The 17,733-nt window shown below is 34.0% G+C and overlaps 2 protein-coding genes across 4 annotated transcripts; one reads left to right on the top strand and one right to left on the bottom strand.

Moving 5' to 3' along the window:
• The first annotated feature begins 744 nt into the window (after positions 1-744).
• LOC120088060 (protein GRAVITROPIC IN THE LIGHT 1) lies at positions 745-5,649 on the top strand. Its single transcript, XM_039045092.1, has 4 exons — positions 745-919; positions 1,122-1,268; positions 3,552-4,279; positions 4,575-5,649. Exons 1-4 carry the CDS (start codon positions 873-875, stop codon positions 5,339-5,341), a joined length of 1,689 nt encoding a protein of 562 aa, XP_038901020.1. The 5' UTR covers positions 745-872; the 3' UTR covers positions 5,342-5,649.
• A 193-nt stretch (positions 5,650-5,842) lies between these two features.
• LOC120088061 (mitochondrial uncoupling protein 2-like) lies at positions 5,843-9,819 on the bottom strand. Of its 3 annotated transcripts, none has more exons than XM_039045096.1 (9): positions 9,613-9,819; positions 8,805-9,023; positions 8,635-8,713; positions 8,390-8,523; positions 8,221-8,319; positions 8,009-8,113; positions 7,253-7,369; positions 6,847-6,933; positions 5,843-6,062 (listed from the first exon to the last, which is right to left on the bottom strand). In XM_039045096.1, the coding sequence occupies exons 2-9, from the start codon at positions 8,922-8,924 to the stop codon at positions 6,039-6,041; spliced, it is 765 nt and encodes a 254-aa protein (XP_038901024.1). In that variant the 5' UTR covers positions 8,925-9,023; positions 9,613-9,819; the 3' UTR covers positions 5,843-6,038. The 3 variants fall into 3 exon arrangements, with proteins under 3 accessions (XP_038901024.1, XP_038901022.1, XP_038901023.1); XM_039045094.1 differs by having other exon boundaries at positions 9,208-9,817; XM_039045095.1 differs by having other exon boundaries at positions 7,253-7,327; positions 9,208-9,814.
• Between the last annotated feature and the right edge of the window lie 7,914 nt (positions 9,820-17,733).

Below are 17,733 nucleotides of genomic sequence, written 5' to 3'. Positions count from 1 at the left end.
TTCTAAAAAGACAAAGAAACTACTTTTAAGAGTTGTTGAAGAATAAATTATTCAAAAAATATTGGAATTAAATAAAACTAAAACTAATATATGTATAAATAATTGTGTTATAAGTAACAATATATATATATATATTATAGTTAATAATAAATTCGGGTTGGATAGTTAATAATAAATTCGGGTTGGATAGGTGAACTCATGAACCAACTCAATTCATAAAATTTTCACATATTTGAATCCAACCTAACCCAAATGAGTTGATAACCTAACTCAAACCGCACGAGTTGGGTTGAGTTGATCAGTTTTTTTCGGGTCATCCGGTTTTTGAATATCCCTAGTTCTAATTGACATAAATGATTGTAGTAATAAGGCCACATTTACTCATAGGAAACATAATAAATCAATGGCAACATGAGAATAGAATCTCATTTGATTACATTTGTTGTTGTTTATATGTTTTTAAAATGTGAAGCCCACTTTCAAGTCGATAATGGAAGAATGCAATCCAATTGAGTTTCGAATAATGATCAATCTGATCGCATATCAAAACTAACGATAAACATGATTAAAAAGTAATTAAATTACATTTGCGATCAACATCATTAAGTTAAAATACGAGTAGGGGCGAAGAACTATTGCTCACCTTCATGAATCCAACAGCTTTCACTTGTCTTTTTAGCGAGAACTTAATTCATTATCTCTCTATATATCATTTTCTTCTTCCTCTTCACAATTCAATTCATAATTCCACTGGGCGCCACTTTCCAATTCCTCTGTTCATCGCTCCTTATTACTTTCTCTCTCTCTCTCTAAATTCATATCTACATTTCCTCTCTCCTCTGTTCCGCTGGATTTCACAAACTGATCGAATCATGTTCCCCAATCTCCTGCTCTGTTCTCATCGTCTCGACAATTCCAGGTAATTCTCTTCACTTTACGCTTAAATTGCATCTCAATCGTCTCTGTTTCTTACGATCGAACAAATTAGGGTTGCATTTTGATCGGTTCTGTATTTGAGTTTGTAATTAGGAAAAGTAGTTTTAGATTAGAAGGAAAGCTAAGAGATAAGGCGATCGGAATTTAAGTTGATTGTAATGGCGATAAATGTAAATTAATTGCAGGAAAAAGAAGAAGAAGAATGGAGTTGTGAGGAAGAACAGTGAATTTGAAGATGAACAATTGCAATCGCCATTTTCAGTTCCTTTTCAGCGAGATCCATTGGAGAAGCAATCCAGATTTTCTCTGCGTTCTGATTACTCCTGCTGCAGGTACGTACCTTTCGTCTCTCTTACTTTTTTCTTTCATTATTTCCCCCATTCACTTTTTTCCCTCGCATTCATCTCATTTAAATTCTTTATTTGCTTCTTTATTTCATTATATTTTAGAGGGTTTTTTTTTTTTTTTTTTTTAATAACTTAATATGAAAATAAATGTAGGGAGCGAGAGATACAAATCACTTACAAAAGTTAAAATTTAGTTTCTTTATTTTATAATAATAATTTAGTCTTTATGATATAATAAAAATCTATAAATAAATTTGGGATCAAATTTTTAATTCAACCTGCAAATCACAAACCTCTTTAATTATGAACAGATTGGTACCTTAATTTATAATCGGTTAACAAATAAAATGTGTACCTTGATTAAAAGGTTTGAAGTTCAAATTCTTCACTTTCATGTTGAATTGGAAAAATAACTAAATAAAAGTAAAACATCATTTAAAATCTTCGAAGTTTGCTTTTTCTTTTTCTTTTTTTTTTTAAATAAAATAAAACCAGTTAAATGTAAACTTGGTCTATACTATTTAGAAAATTATCCATGTGTTCTATAGTTAAAATTTAGTCCCATATTGATAAATTATTCATAAATGTATCTATTTATGAGAACTTTATCAAACCATAGAGACTATTTATAAGGTTTTATCATATCGAATTATAACTTTTAAAATTATAGGAACTAGCATTCTCCAAACTATAGGGACCAAATTTGTAATTTAATATTTTAGTTGTGAACATGTACCTTATGCCACTTGAGCTAAGCTCACTCAATAGCTTATGTATTTTTTAATTCAATAAATGAGTGAGTGATATATGTTTAAACCACCGGAGATATGCTTATATTGAGAATATAATGTGTTATTTTCTACAAATAGAGTAACCTATTATACTAAATCATTTTTATTATACTAACTTGAACATAGGTTAAATTTGAATTTCTCCCCTACTTTGTTAAACTTAAAAATACTACTTAAAATAAACAACTTCTAATTAGAAAAATATAAAATTATAACTAATAATTTAAGACTTTCCTATAAGTGAGATATCTCGACTTGTAATCAATTATCAAATAAAGTATGCACCCACTTGACTAAACATCATGTTTGAAGTTTAAATTCTTCACTTTTTTATGTTGAATTGAAAAAATAATTAAATAGAAGGAAAATAAATCAATTGAAATCTTTAAATTTTGGAATTTGTATGAATTAAAATTTTAAATTAATAATTTTATCCATTTAAACTAAATTTGTTGAAGTGGAGTATCGAGTAAGTAATTTTTTTTAAGTGGCAAAACGATACAATGAAAAGAGAAAAAGTTCTCATCATGGTAGTAAAGATCCCCTTAATATGACACCTATATAAAATGACCACTTGATAATGCTATTGCTATACACTTGACCAATCACGTGTTCCATCATATGATTATTCTTTAAAAGCTTAAGAGCTAAAATAAATATTATAAAATTAAAATTAAATTTAACCAAAATTATATTTTTTGGGAAAAAAAAATAAAAGATTAAAATAGACCTTTTAAAATTTTGGCCAAATTAGATAAAGTTCATCAACTAGTGTAAGAATTAAGTTTGGCTATAACTTTTTAAAAAATAAGTTCAAATAAATTATCTCTCTTATTTCCTTTTTCTTGTAACATTGTCGAATAGTTTAAAAGAAACCTACTTTAATTGTTTTCTCGCACATTTTTGTACAATTCGCTCAATATCAAGTCAATAGAATGTCGAGATCTCAATTTTACAAAGAGAAAAAAAAACATGAAGGTCAAATTGATACTTCTTAAAAAAATATTAAAAAAAATATTAAAAAATTAGTAAATAAATATTCAACGCTTTTTAAATAAATTAAAATGTTAATTATTTATATTATATTCATATTGGTAACAATTTGTCGTCTATTTTGTTGATGTTTCATAAATTTTCTTAAAATATAATAAAAATATGGATCCACTCTCCTCGTGTGAATATTATAACTTATGTAAATATGAAAAAATCCATAGAACTATTAACGTAACTATGAAAATTTAATATTAAAAAGTGAATTACACAAAAGATAAAGTCTAGAACAAAATAGAAAAATAAATAAATAAAATGCTCAATTTAGAATATATGTGATTAAGAAAAGGAGGGTGTAACTTGAAAGTGGAAGGCCCTTGTGGTGTCTTTATTCATATGTCAGAAGTTTTCATTATCAGTCATCACTTCTTAAACATCCTCTCTTAAAACTTCTCAGTTTCTCTCATTCTTCGTCTTCTTCTTCCAGAGGCACCACTTTCAAGGAGAAGAAGAAAGGGGAAATGGCTAACAAGGTCTCCAATTTCTCCGATCTGATTCAACGAGTCACAGCTTCTTGTCTCCTTCATCCACTCGCCGCCGTCCGTCAAGATTCCGGCGAGATCGCCGCCAAGAATCGCAATGGAAACGAGGTAGGTTACGATTCCGACGAGCTTGAGGAGGATGAGGAAGCACAGGAGGAAGCACATGAGGAGTGGAGTAGAGAAGGGATTAGGGCACGGCAAGTGCCGAAGGGAGAGTTAGTTGGAGTGGATAAACTGGTGGAGATGGAGATTCTGATGAACGAAGTTTTCGATGTCGTCTCGGCCATGAAAAAGGCGTATGTGAACCTACAAGATGCGCATTGCCCTTGGGACCCGGAGAGAATGAGGGTAGCCGATGTAGCAGTTGTGGCTGAGCTGCGGAGGCTAGGGGTTTTAAGGGAGAGGTTTCGCCGGAGTTTGATTGTTCATGGCTCTGGAGGCGGTGGACGGGGACGGAGGAGGAATGGCGTAGTTGGAATGCTGAAGGAGGTTGTTGCTCCGTATGAGGCGGCCATGGAGGAGCTCAAGAAGGAGGTGAAAGCCAGAGATGTGGAGGTTGAGAATCTTAAGGAGAAGCTTAAGAACTCTATGGCACTTGCTAAGGGCAACAGCTATGGCGGCAAGAAAGGAAGATCCCAATCAAAGAGGAAAGTCAGCTGTAGTTTTGGTCAAGGTATGAGATAACCATTCCTATTCTTCATGTCTAATCATAATCATAAACATTAGGAATCCCTCTGTTTAGATTCTTGGATCTACAATAACTCGCATTGCATAATCATAATGATTTAATGGTGCATTAAATGGTGTTAGGTTTAGGATTTTGAAGTGAATTACTTGATTTTTGCTATACTGGTACAATAATACAACAGGAAAGAACTTAGCAACGAACCCTATTCATAGTTAAGGGAGTTGAAGGTAAACTTTTACCCTTTTTAGTTGATTGAATCTTTGGGGCCAATTTATGGCAGTGGCGGCATCCCCTGTTCCTGAGCTGTTCGAGGCCACAATGAGCCAAGTCAAAGAAGCTTCAAAAGCCTTCACATCGCTCTTGCTTTCCCTTATGCGCTCTGCTCACTGGGACATTGCAGCTGCAGTCCGTTCAATAGAATCAGCCATTGCTGAGAGTGACAACGCCTACCTTGATACTGTTGCTACCACCCACCATGCCAAGTTTGCTCTTGAATCTTACATTTCCCGCAAGATTTTCCACGGTTTCGATCATGAGACTTTCTACATGGACGGTAGTCTCTCCTCGCTGCTCAATCCCGAGCAGTTTCGGCGGGATTGTTTCACCCAATATCGTGACATGAAGGCCATGGACCCTGCTGAGCTTCTTGGAATCTTACCAAGTTGCCATTTTGGCAAATTCTGCTCCAAGAAGTATCTTTCCATTGTTCACCCTAAAATGGAGGAGTCCTTGTTTGGAGACTCGGAGCAGCGTCGACAAATCTTGGCTGGTAACCACCCAAGGAGTCAGTTCTATGCTGAGTTCTTGGGGATGGCCAAGGCAGTTTGGCTGCTTCATTTGCTGGCGTTCTCGCTCGATCCAGCTCCGAGTCAATTCGAGGCGAGTAGAGGAGCTGAATTCCATGCACAGTATATGGAAAGTGTGGTGAAATTCTCATGTGGACGGGTATCAACTTCTCTGATTGTGGGATTTCCAGTTAGTCCTGGGTTCAAGTTGGGTAATGGTTCTGTCATCAAAGCCAGAGTTTTCTTAGTTTCCAGGAGTTGAGGTATTTTTGTGGAGTTACCGTATTGCTTACCCAAAACTTACATGTTATTTGCTTGCCTCATAGTTTGGCTAAAAGAAAAAACAAGGATAATAATTGACATGGATGGTAGAACAATGATCATAGTAAGCAATCATCATTGCTCCACCTTTTTCTTTGAGTTGTAAGTTTAAATCCCTTCTTATTTGTAATGTAGTGATTTAAAAGAATGACTTTGATTGGTCATTCATGTTCATAGAATTGTATGATTATGCATCTCTCTTGAGTTGAAGGTTATGGGTGCACTATTGTGACAATACATATGAAACAATCTCTCTTTCTGTATAAAATTATAGTAAGTTATCAACTTCCCTCCAATTAACATGTGAATACTTTAGTGGCATATTAGACTATTGAAGGGCAACAAACTTATAATTTCAGCACCTACGAAGATGAAAGTTCTTGTTTGGGCGTGTGTGAGGGAAGATTGGCATGGTGCTAAAAGCATCCTTGATATCGAGATAGTTCCGAAAAGCATAGGGCAATTTAAATATAAGAATTCTGGAGTGTGGTAAAAACTCTCTTCAATGATTAGAAATAAACATATTATTATTATACATTGGATTGAATCCGGAGAAAAACGTGGGGGGCCATCATTGAAGGAAAAAAAAAAAGGTCCTTGGGTGCGCCCCAAAGAAGCAGTTTTCCAGCAAATGGTTTTCATAGGCCGAAAAGCTTCTTTGCCTGCCACATATCAAACAAATACATAAAAAAGGACTGACAACGTTATAGCTCAGATGGTCTGTCATTCATAACTCATGAGTGCCACATTGAGTATAGTAGTCAACAAAAAGCAGAAGGAAAATTATTTACAAATTGAAGCAAAAACCTTTCAATTTTGAATTTGATTCATTCTGATTTTTATATTTTTTAAAATATCATTTTTCGTTCATAAACTTTCAATTTTGGTTCAATAATGTTTGTTTTAGTCATGGTAACTGTGGTTCATTTTGATCATTAAACTTTTAAAAAGTAATCATTTTAGTCCTTCAATATGAAATAAAAATAAAAATGAAGAAACTAAAATAGTCACTTTTTAAAAGTTCAAATATCAGTATGAATATATTTAAAGTGAAGGGTCTAAAATAGTCACTTTTTAAAAGTTCAAGGATTAGAATGAATATATTTAAAGATTTTGGTATTTAAATCCAAATTAAAGAAACTTTTAGTAGCATATGTGCAACAAGTTTTAAAGAATTTGTCAAAAGTTAGAAACCCATTACCCTACCAAACTCAAGTTGCTTTTGTCCAAAAATAAGGGCTTTTAGCATATAGGGAAGCTAAAAAGGCAAGCATGGAAATTCTAATCAAAGGAATCGTTTAAATGTATGATGGTCAGTCCAGAAGATGTTTAATGTTTCTCCCAATCTTCATAAATTCTATAAAAAGCTTTATTTTTTTTTATTTATTTATTTTTTTTTGGGTGAGTAAGCAGTAATAAGAACAACTAATAATTTGAAAATCTTACTTGCTCAAGGGTCAGAAACATGACCACATTCCAAGATCCAAGCCGACCAAAATTTGGAAGAAATCCTTTATAGAAGGCAAAAGGCCCCTGTGGTAGATTTGTTGCAAAATGGCATAAGATTGCACCGCAGAATTTTCAGCAAAAATTAAAAAGACAGTGGGTATTGGTGGCTGTGACTTCCTAGTTTACTTTGCGTAGTTATTTCACCATCGACATATATGCTTTCAGAAGCCATTTTGGATTTAATATGGAAAAAAAGTTAATAATATGCAGTGTAGCATGGTTCCTCAGAATTTTAGGATTCATTGTAGAGTTCACAAGCCAGAATTTGCTAGATGGTAGTTTTGAAATCTAGATATTATGCAACTAGATCAAGCACCATAGAAACAGAAAGATACAGGCATACCTCATTCTTTAAGGTTTTAACGAAGCAATCAATGGTATTTTTGTAGGTTGAATCTCCCATCATTCTTGATTTGATCTGGAAAGGAAAAACCATGGCATCGAAGCCAACATTGACAGACTACTTAAATTACAATAAAACTGTACAAACTTAATTAGGATCTACTAGCATCCACTCACAAGAGACTGCATCAACAAATTGTGGGGTAATTCTACAACTTTTAATTGCATAAGTAGCAAGATGAAAAGAGAGAATGCAGAGACCAGTAGAAATAGTGTAATTATAGAGGGTTTAAATTGCCAATTAAATCAAACAACTTAGTATGATATATTCATCACATCACTAATCATAGCAGTTGAAAGATATCAGTGCAGCAGAATCTGGGAAAAAAAGGAACGTTTATTGACTAAGAAAGGCTATGACTAATTATTTGCTTGGTTACTTCACAAGATGCTAGATATCATACTATAGAAAGAAGGATTGTTTCAAAGCCTAACCAAACATTTGAGCGTTAGGCAGTACACTTTATAGCCATTCACTTTTTTCATGTCTCCAAGGTTTGTGTTTGTCTTATAGTATCACGAATAATTCCAATATGGCTTGATGAAAGGTCATTACTAGGGTAGCATTAGCATTACAAACAATTATGATTTGAATCGACTACACTCTGCTGAGAACCATGAAAACATTTAAATATGACAAAAAGAAAGATAACTGTAGGACTAAACATCAGGTTCCAAAATGGAGAAGAATGCCTACCACATCAACTGGGGAACCAATGCAAACCGCAAAGAAACCTGCACCTAGACCAGCTAGGAGGTGAGTAAAAATATTGTCCAGGAATCCTGGAATGTTCAAAATCATCTGCGTGAGTATAAAATAATATATTACTAGGATTCACATAACCCAACTATAAATTGCAATTTACTTGTAAAATCATAACACGAATTCACGAGACAATATCTGCATACCTGCTTCACTTGGTCATAACTTGCTAGTTCTGCAGCATTAATAATAGCATTCCTTGCTATGTTTGGACCAATGCCCGTCCACAAGGCCATCAATCCTTCCTGCATTAAAAATATTTCAGTAAACTACCTAATTATAGGACATCAGATACAACACAAAAAGATGACTAACCTGTCTTATGATAGTAAAATATGCATCTAAAGTGCCAGAATAACGTCTAGGTACCCCAGCTGGCAACTTTCCTTCAGCTTGAAGACGAACCTTGACAAGATCAGTTGGATTTGCCACGGAAATTGCTAAGGCACCTGCCAAAATAAGGAATCAAATCATTCTCAGCAGATTTGACAGGAAAAATATTCGTAACAATGAAATTCTCTTTCACAATGAAATGGGTTTAAGATGAAAGATCTACTCACCAGTAAACAAAGCAGCAAGTATCTTCTGATGAAGAGGTATATCTCCAACAAAATTATTGCCGACTAAATATAGTTTAACCTGGTTAGTGTATAATTCATAGTTAGTATACCATATAAAGAGCAGAGAATGGTCATTTATATCCATCAATTTGCAAAAACACTGCACTCACAGGATCATATAGCCCAATCCTTAGGCCGCCATAAATACACTGACGATGTAATCCTGCAATAACTCCCTTCCAAAGGGCTGGTAAACCTTCTTCCCTAGCAATGGTGGTAATAGTTCCCATTAGTCCCCTATATTTCGACTGACCCGCCCCATCTGCAGCAGCTGCTCTCTTCTGCAGCTGAAGCCTTACTTTTGCAACGTCCAAAGGAATAGTACAGAGCTGCACGATTACAAACAACAAAACGACCAATTTGTTGGCTCGAGAATCAGATCAGCATAATTCAAGTAACTCCTGGAATAAAGCAGATAAAATTCAATAGTGGCAGTGTGCAGTGATCTTGTCGAGTTAATTATCAATCGAGAGCAAATAAAAGAGATGGATACAAATCGATTCATACAGTCACCTCGGCAATGCAAGCGGCGAAAGCACTACATAGAAATGTCTGAAAGAATGAAAAGTCGGTCTGGGACTGAGGATCTGCCATTTCAGGACGGAAAAACAGAGCTAGAGAACGGGAATTGCAAATGGCAAGGTGAACGACCACGTGAATAATGCTCAGATGGAGTAGAGTAGTGAAATTAGGGTTGAAAATAAATAATGGAACTCGAAACGTAATAAAGAAGCAAAGGTACGTCGATAAATCCGGCTAAGATGGCCACCATTGACGGCCTTTTCAAATCCAAATCCTAGCTATTTCCTCAACGGTAGCTGTACTTTGAAGTATTCCCTTGAGTATTAAATCCAGTAATACTCGAACATCTGAAAATTAGATCGATATTGTAGAAGATGAACATGAAAAGAACAATACCACCGCCGGCGATAAGCTCCGGAATGGGAAGGCCCGCCACCAGCAGCTTCCTCCGACGGCGAAAGGAAGTTTGAGCTACGTTTCGATCTGGGCGAATCACATCACATGGTCCTCGTACTTGAAAATTGTAATACGGTGTGGATGGCGGTTCCTAATTCGTATGAGGGGACGCACGAACAGGAAAACGGACAACAATCAATTTATCAAGTACTTTTTGGATTATCTCCATATTCAACTTTTTGTTTTTGTTTTTTTTTCCTTTATAAATAAATATTATAATTGTGGTGTGAAAATTACAAAAGAGCAACGTGTGTATCCCAAAATACATCTCTTCATTCTCTCATCATATACAAAAGAAAAGATAATAATTAAAATATTTGAGTTTTTTTTTTTTTTTTTTTAATGATTGTGAGTGTTTGAGTCATGGACTAATCTCATAAGACAATCCTTCTACAACATTTAGATATCAAAAGAATTCATAAGATATTAAATTCTAAATAGGTGGTCACCATAGATTAAATCCATGATCACTTAGTCCTTTGGCCTTCTTTTGATATTGCCACTACCCCTAGGTCAATCTTTATGATGGACAATTTGATTAAATGCAAAAAAGAATATATATATATATAGTTTGGGATACATCAAAGTTACCAAAAAGACAGTTGCAGAAATGTGAAAAATATTTTTTAAAATTATGTATATGGCCCATGTTTATAGATCTTTTAAAGAGATTTTTATACAAAAAAAATCATTTTTAGGTCCTATATTTTAAAAAATGTCTTTAAATTTGAATTTATTTTCAAGAAAGCTTTTGATATTATTTTTGGACAAACTTAATGTGTTATGAACTTTTCTATATTTTCAAATGGAGAGATAAAATGCATTTATTTGTTGAGATTTTTTCGTTTATTTAATTTATTTGGAGAGAGCAAATACATTTAATGATTTTCATTGGTTTCACGTTTTTTTTTTCTTTTTTTTTGCATAATCATGCTTATTTAAAATATACCTCAGAACATTTTTGTTAGAAATTTGAAAATATTTTAATCGATATATGAAATATATCACAGTATATAAATTTAATGTTTGACATAAATTGCTATAATGTATTTATTATAGAGAGATAAAATGTATTTATTATGATTTTTTTCCTTTTTTGATTGTAGAGATAAAATGCATTTGATATATTTTTTCATTTTCATTTGGAAAGAAAAAATGACATTTAATATAATTTTATTTTCTATTTCGTTTTTCATGTTGATTTTTGTTATTATGTGAAATATTTCATTGTATGTTCACTTGTACATGTAATATATTTTATTGTTTATTTGTACATATCAATTTATTCGATTTTTTTTTTTTTACGGATTAGTAGCTATTTTAAATATATCTTAGAATATTTTGACGGATTCATGATTATTTTAAATATACCTTAGAACATTTTATTAGGTATTTTCACCAATATATGAAATATATACCGTTTATAAAATAGAGATTTACTCAATGCTTTACATAGATCACAGTATAAACCAATATATGAAATATACTACAGTATATAAATCTTCATAAATTTTATTTACACCACAATATATATATCATAATACAATAAGTCTAAAAAAAAAAAAACACTCGTTCATATCAAATAAAAGAATACATACACCACAGTGTATATCAAATTTCCTACAAAAGCAAAAAAAAATACATATATATCACAGTATATATAAAAAAACAATAAAAAATAAAGTATCTTCATATAAGGTTTATAATACATAACTCTCCATCTTCATCTCTTCTTCTTCAGCCATGACCGTCACGGATCTCTCTCTGTCGTCGTCAACCGGATTTGATCGTCCCGTCGACTGAATTTGCTCAATCTATCACCGTCGACTCATTCCACATCGTCCGCACCATCGATTTATCCCAAGTTGTTCGTGTCACCTCATGTCGAGCCATAGATTCCTAGAAGGCACCTGTTAGTAACTCATGCCCACCAGCTTTCGCTTAATTTACCATTTGTAATGCCCCAGGCCCAGGATTCAGACCAGGATTCGGAATCCGGATTCGGCCCCTGATGGCCCCGACATTCCCTTACGTCTTCTGCGACCTAACTATGTCCACGGGTCCTTGTTGGTATAGGTAGTAACTTTTAATTCTTTTAAGCCTTTCTTAACCATACTTTCATGTCCTCGGGATCTCTCTCATTCAGATGTGATATCAATTAATTCATGTACCCCTCCTCAACACGGGTCGTTACATGCAAGAACACGAACGGCCTCCACAGAACCTCGACAGTGTCGAATTGAGATTACAATCATGAATGAACATTACAAATTACAGTCGTTAACAAAACATGTGGTTATACAATCAATACAGAAATTACAGCATGAACTACAAATGAACAAGGCGAAAGCTACAAACATTCGTAGACTCGTCTCCAAGCTCTTTGCTTACGAACACTCGAACGCAGCAACCTCGAACGCTTGAACAACACGATCACAACACTGCACGAACATTTCGCGCTCTTCCTCAGCAATCACATCGATCACGAACTCTCTAGCAATAACACGAACGGCCTCCACAGAACCTCGACAGTGTCGAGTTGAGTAAGACACCACCAAGAAGGATACCTTGGTATTCTCAGTGTGAGAATCCAGAAGATGGGCTATGTTCGGACTTAGATTGAGATAGAAGAAGGAGCAATAAAAAATCGTGTACACGATTGGGCAAGTGGGAGAAGACAGAAACCCATCACATAGGTTGATGCCCAATCGTTTAGCTAAAGCTAGGCAATCGTCTAGCAAAAGCTAAGCAATCGTTTAGCTCGTCGTTTAGCTTAGTGTCTATCGCCTACAAAACACTACACGATCATTTACTTCGCTAAAGCTGTCGTATATGACCTGTCTCTTATACACATCTAGATGTGTATAAGAGACAGCCATTTAGCGTCGTTTAGCTTAGTGTCTATCGCCTACAAAACACTACACGATCATTTACTTCGCTAAAGCTGTCGCTTAGTAAATCTGTATTTACTTGATAGCTTCCTTGAATTTATTTTTCAAGTGAGAAATCTAAAAAAAAAAAAAAAAAAAAAAAATAATTGATCTTTTGTAAAAACTTAATAAAATTAGGAAAACAATTTTTCTTTTAACTCACGGTTACCATAAACCACCAATAACCTCCCACTCAATTGGTTATTAAAGAAAAAGATTTAATTATCCAATAATAAATATTATTATAAATATAAATGATAACTTATCATATTATATTTATAACCTATAGTTTTAATATTTTATCTCATGAAACATATAAACCATAGTTCTTTTTTCTATTCCATGGTACTTAATGTAAATCTCATTTACATAAATCCTCCACTAGATATATCTCATACATCATACTGATTATATCACATATAATCAAAATACCTCTTGTCAGTTTGAACATTTCAAATTAACACCAAGAACTGATCCTCAACTAAATTCAACGAGCTACCAAGGGGGCCTCATGGACCTGTAGTTCGAAGCTCCAACGGTACGTGAATAACTAACTAAACTCTTTAGTCGCGGGATCCACCATTTGTTAACTGACAGGCACTCCACTAAAGACCGATAGTTGAACTCTCCTTACCATAGATATATTATGTGTCCATCTTAACTAATCAGAAGTGCGACAACCCTCCACAAATCGCTCGTAAGTACAGCTTGACCAATAATCTTTATGCCTCTGTAGTTACATCTAACTCCTTAAGTACCACTGATCCCTCTAATGAACATAAGTCATAGTCCTACTACGACTGAGTCCTCTCTTCCAAAGAGAAGCTGTGGCCACTATGTTCAAGCCCCGGAATCAGCCCTTAAAAGAGCAATCTCTCTACTCATCCCTACTTCGAGAAAGAAGTGAATTCCATCTTATGGATTGAGTTCCCAACTCCTAGATCAGACTGAAGGAACTCTTACTCAAGAGTACCTACAAGTGGAAGCGGATCCTTCCAATTTATTGTAACAGAATTACTGCATATACATTCAAACATACTTTCATAATGCTAAAGGGAACAAAAAATCATACCAGATGAAGATTTCTCGAGTCTGAAGCCCAACCGTCTACCTCGAACAGTCACCACTCGAACAGAAGGAATCGGAGAAGAAAACACCACTTAGAGCCCTCAGTATTCTTGAAATGAGAATCCAAAGTGTGGGCTTTATTTGGATTTGGTAGAGGGAAAGGGGAAGAGGGTCCGTACACAACAATCAAGCAAGTGGGAGATGCGGTCGTCTATCGCATAAACAATATGCCTGATCGTTTGGGTAAAATGTACGATCGTGTAGTAAAAGTAAGCGATCGTTTGAACGATCGTGTAGGAAAAGATAAACAATCATCTATACGATCGTGTAGGAAAAGGGTGAGCGATCGTCCAAAACGATCGCGTAGGAAAAACTAAGCGACCGTCTATACGATCGTTTATTAAATACCGGGAGCTAAACAATCGCTCAGTAAAAAGGTAAACGATCATTTATATAATAGCGCGCGATAGTGTAATCAGTATGCGATCGCTTAGCAATATTGTATATGTAAGTAATATTGTATATGTAAGTGATCGTGCAATCCTATCGTATAAACACTGATTTTCTAAGCGGTGACACTATCTTTTTTCACAATACCAACGCACACCGAGATCAACATACAGTCTGCTATTTATAATGCACTTATCCGTTATTTTAAACGAAGAGGCGCCTTCCCATTTCCTTTATAACTTTCCAATTAATGTGATCTTATCACATCCATAACTTATAAATTAATATAAAATATTAATTATAATATTTTTTCCTCTACTATATATAAATCATATTTATATCCAATTTCCTCCAAATTAATGTATCTCATACGTAAAGTTAAATATATCATATTTAATTAACTCGTTCAATTATATCATATATAATCGAACTCCCTCTTGTCAATTTGAACATTTCAAATTGACCCAAAAACTGGCTCTCAACTTGTATCAAAGTTACCAAGGGGACCTTATGGACCTATGGCTTGAAATTCTAACGGTACGTGAATAGCTGACTAAATTCTTTAGTCACGATATCCACCATCCGTTAGCTGCCAGGTATTCCACTAAAGACTGATAGTTGAAATCTTCTTGCCATAGATGTATTTTTATGTCCATTGGATATAATCAATCATCAGTACGATGACCCTTCACAGATGCTCGTAATTACAGCAGGCCAATTTACCATTTTGCTCCTGTAATTACATCTTCCTCCTTAAGTTCCACTGATCCCTCTAATGAACAATACAATATAGTCCTACTAGGTGTGAACACCTCTCAGGCCATGAGAAGGTGTGTGGGCCACATTGTTCAAGCTCTGGAATCAGCCCTTAAGGAAGGTATCTATCTACTTACCCCTACCTCGGGGAAGGAGTAAATTCCATCTTGTGTAGCTGAGTTTTCAGCTCCCAAATCAGACGAATCCCTAAAATGGTAGGTTTGAGTTGGCGTTCTGGCCACTTGCACCCATGCAAATCAAAGGACCGCCCTCAATGGCAGAGTTTCCAACTCACTCAGGATTTAGGTCATGTTACCTATGGTCATCCTAGTGAAGTGAAGTCTCAGTTATGAACGGTGTTATATAATGAGACGTTAACACTTTGTGGTCAGGTTTTATACAAATTCTTTGTATAGGACGCCCCCGCTTGGATGTCCCCTACAGAAGTGATCAAGATCAGATCATCTGTGGCAAGTCACAACATTTGTGACCAGTCTACAAGCGCGGGCCACATCTGTAGTGTTATCAGGATAAGGTTTCCTTTCTATATCCATATACTATAGACCATTTTGGTTATCACTCAAGACATGATCCACTTATATGTCACCACATACATGCTTGAAGTACATATACAGATAACCAGGGATTTTATATTTATTGATTTGTGGTAAAATCTAAATATGCAAAGTCAAGTAGTGAAGTAAATATCATTTATATTATACATCACAAGTGTTCGTACAAAGTTGTTTACAAATTACTGGACACGAGACTTTAGGGGACAAACCCCAACACAGACAAGTCCCCAAAAAGGTAGGCATGTTGAGTTGACAATCTGGCCACTCTCATCCATATTAATCAAAGGACCGCCCTCAAAGGCAGAAGTTCCTAAAACACTCAGAATTGAGGTCATGTCACCTATGATCGTTTAGGTGAGATGTAAGTCTCTAGTATCAACAGCGTTATATACAGAGTCTAGTCATTTCATGGTTCAGGTTTTATAAAACTCTTTGTATAGGACACCCCCGCTCGCACGTCTCCACATGAATGGTTAGGATTTACATCTGTAGTAGTTTACAACATTTGCAAACCTCTACAAAGCGGATCGTATCCGTAGTATCACAAGGATCAAGTATCCCACCTTAATCCTTATATTACATACCTATTTAGATTATCACTTAAGGCACGGTCCACTTGTATATCACATATGCATGCTTAAATTCATACGAGATAACCAAGGAGCTTTGTTTATTGGATATAAGTAAATGCTAGAATCAAATAACGCTTATTTTATTCATTAAACAATGCATATCTTTACAAAACAACGAGACTCCGGGATAATTAGGACACCAATCCCAACATACCTAAATTGAGATTATGGTGAATAGAGGAATTTGTTCACAACAAAATCAAAAAATGATGTTTTGATTTTCATGATCATGCCTTTTCATTAATTTATATAACTCTTATATTGATACTAATGAAAACAATAAACATGCTATCAAATAATATAACACTTATATTAAAATGACGCATGATATGCTTAATTAACATGCAATCATATGATATAACATTTATATTAAGATATGATGCACGAATATATTTAACCTAGGTAAGATTTTAAACTATATGACATACTATATACAACATATAATTAATATAATCAAATATACATCTCATGCATATTGAAATTATATTGTACCAATAATAGACCAAATATTGGCACTCTAACAAAAATAGTAGATTAAATTAGATTCATTTAATTCAAAATATAATAACACCGCCTTAAACTGCTAGAAGAAAACTTCCACCTTCGTGCTTGAAGAAAACTGCCACGTTCATGATTGGAGAAAATTGCCATTTCATCTTTCCATGATCCACAAACAATGATGGCCTTCAGTTAGAAGCTTTTAATAATGGACAAAAGATAACGGGCGACAGTGTTATATATAAATACCTCTCGGATCTACACTCTGAATTTTGTCTTCCACCTCAGTTTCTAACATTTTTCACAATAAACACTTTGTCACGAATGAGCTGGACTTAAGGACTCAATCTACAGAATAAATATTCAAAACACCAGGTCATTACATTGATCAAATCAAAGTAAAAAAATGTAAATCTAAGTGTCAATATTTGTAAACATCTTTTACACAAATTTACATACATTATGCAGAAAAAAAACCCCCACTTTTTCTCTCTTCTCTAATCTAAAATAGAATTAAAAGCATAATTTGGCTCTGATACCAATTGAAGAGATCAAATCCCGTGCGGAAGCAAGTGTTCACTTGTGTTTTTAATTTGTATTTTGAATTTACAAAAAATACAGAGAAATTTAAACATAATTTCTTAAGCATGTTTTTACTAGGGAAAGAAATCTTACCTTTGAATATATAGTCTTCAATGAAAATCCTTCAATGCAAACTCCTATGAACTCCAAACTTCTCCTTCGAACAAGATCTAATATGACACTACCACTAGTGTTACCTTGCTATTCTCTGGTAAAAACCAGATGGTGGGATCCAACTTTTGGATACTTCAAAAAAAATTTCTCTATACTCCTCATGGAAGTTATCTTATTTAACTTATTTATTTAATTTATAATAAATCTAACTTAATATATAACTAAATAAATAACAATAATAATTAATTAATATTTAATTAATCATTAATTTAAATGTCACATATTTAAGTAAAATTATATCTAAATCATATTCAAATATAATTCTCTCTCATAACTTATAGTTTTAATATGAATCTCATTGATATTAATTTTAACATATAATTTTATATGAATCTCATTCATATAATTAACATTTGAATCTTATTCAAATATATCTCTCTCTTATTAAAAAGTTTA

Source organism: Benincasa hispida, chromosome 10 (assembly GCF_009727055.1).
Source record: "Benincasa hispida cultivar B227 chromosome 10, ASM972705v1, whole genome shotgun sequence".
Taxonomy (NCBI): Eukaryota; Viridiplantae; Streptophyta; class Magnoliopsida; order Cucurbitales; family Cucurbitaceae; genus Benincasa; species Benincasa hispida.
This window is presented reverse-complemented; position numbering and strand designations above follow the sequence as displayed.

Bases quoted from the DNA above. Each gene is read 5' to 3' on its own strand.
- LOC120088060 (XM_039045092.1), top strand. From the start codon at position 873: ATGTTCCCCAATCTCCTGCTCTGTTCTCATCGTCTCGACAATTCCAG. The intron at 920-1,121 runs GTAATTCTCTTC...AATTAATTGCAG, and splicing joins CATCGTCTCGACAATTCCAG to GAAAAAGAAGAAGAAGAATG. The intron at 4,280-4,574 runs GTATGAGATAAC...AATTTATGGCAG, and splicing joins CAGCTGTAGTTTTGGTCAAG to TGGCGGCATCCCCTGTTCCT.
- LOC120088061 (XM_039045094.1), bottom strand. From the start codon at position 9,288: ATGGCAGATCCTCAGTCCCAGACCGACTTTTCATTCTTTCAGACATTT. The intron at 8,114-8,220 runs GTATGCAGATAT...ATACTCACGCAG, and splicing joins GTTATGACCAAGTGAAGCAG to ATGATTTTGAACATTCCAGG. The intron at 7,370-8,008 runs GTAGGCATTCTT...TAATTTAAGTAG, and splicing joins TTGGTTCCCCAGTTGATGTG to TCTGTCAATGTTGGCTTCGA.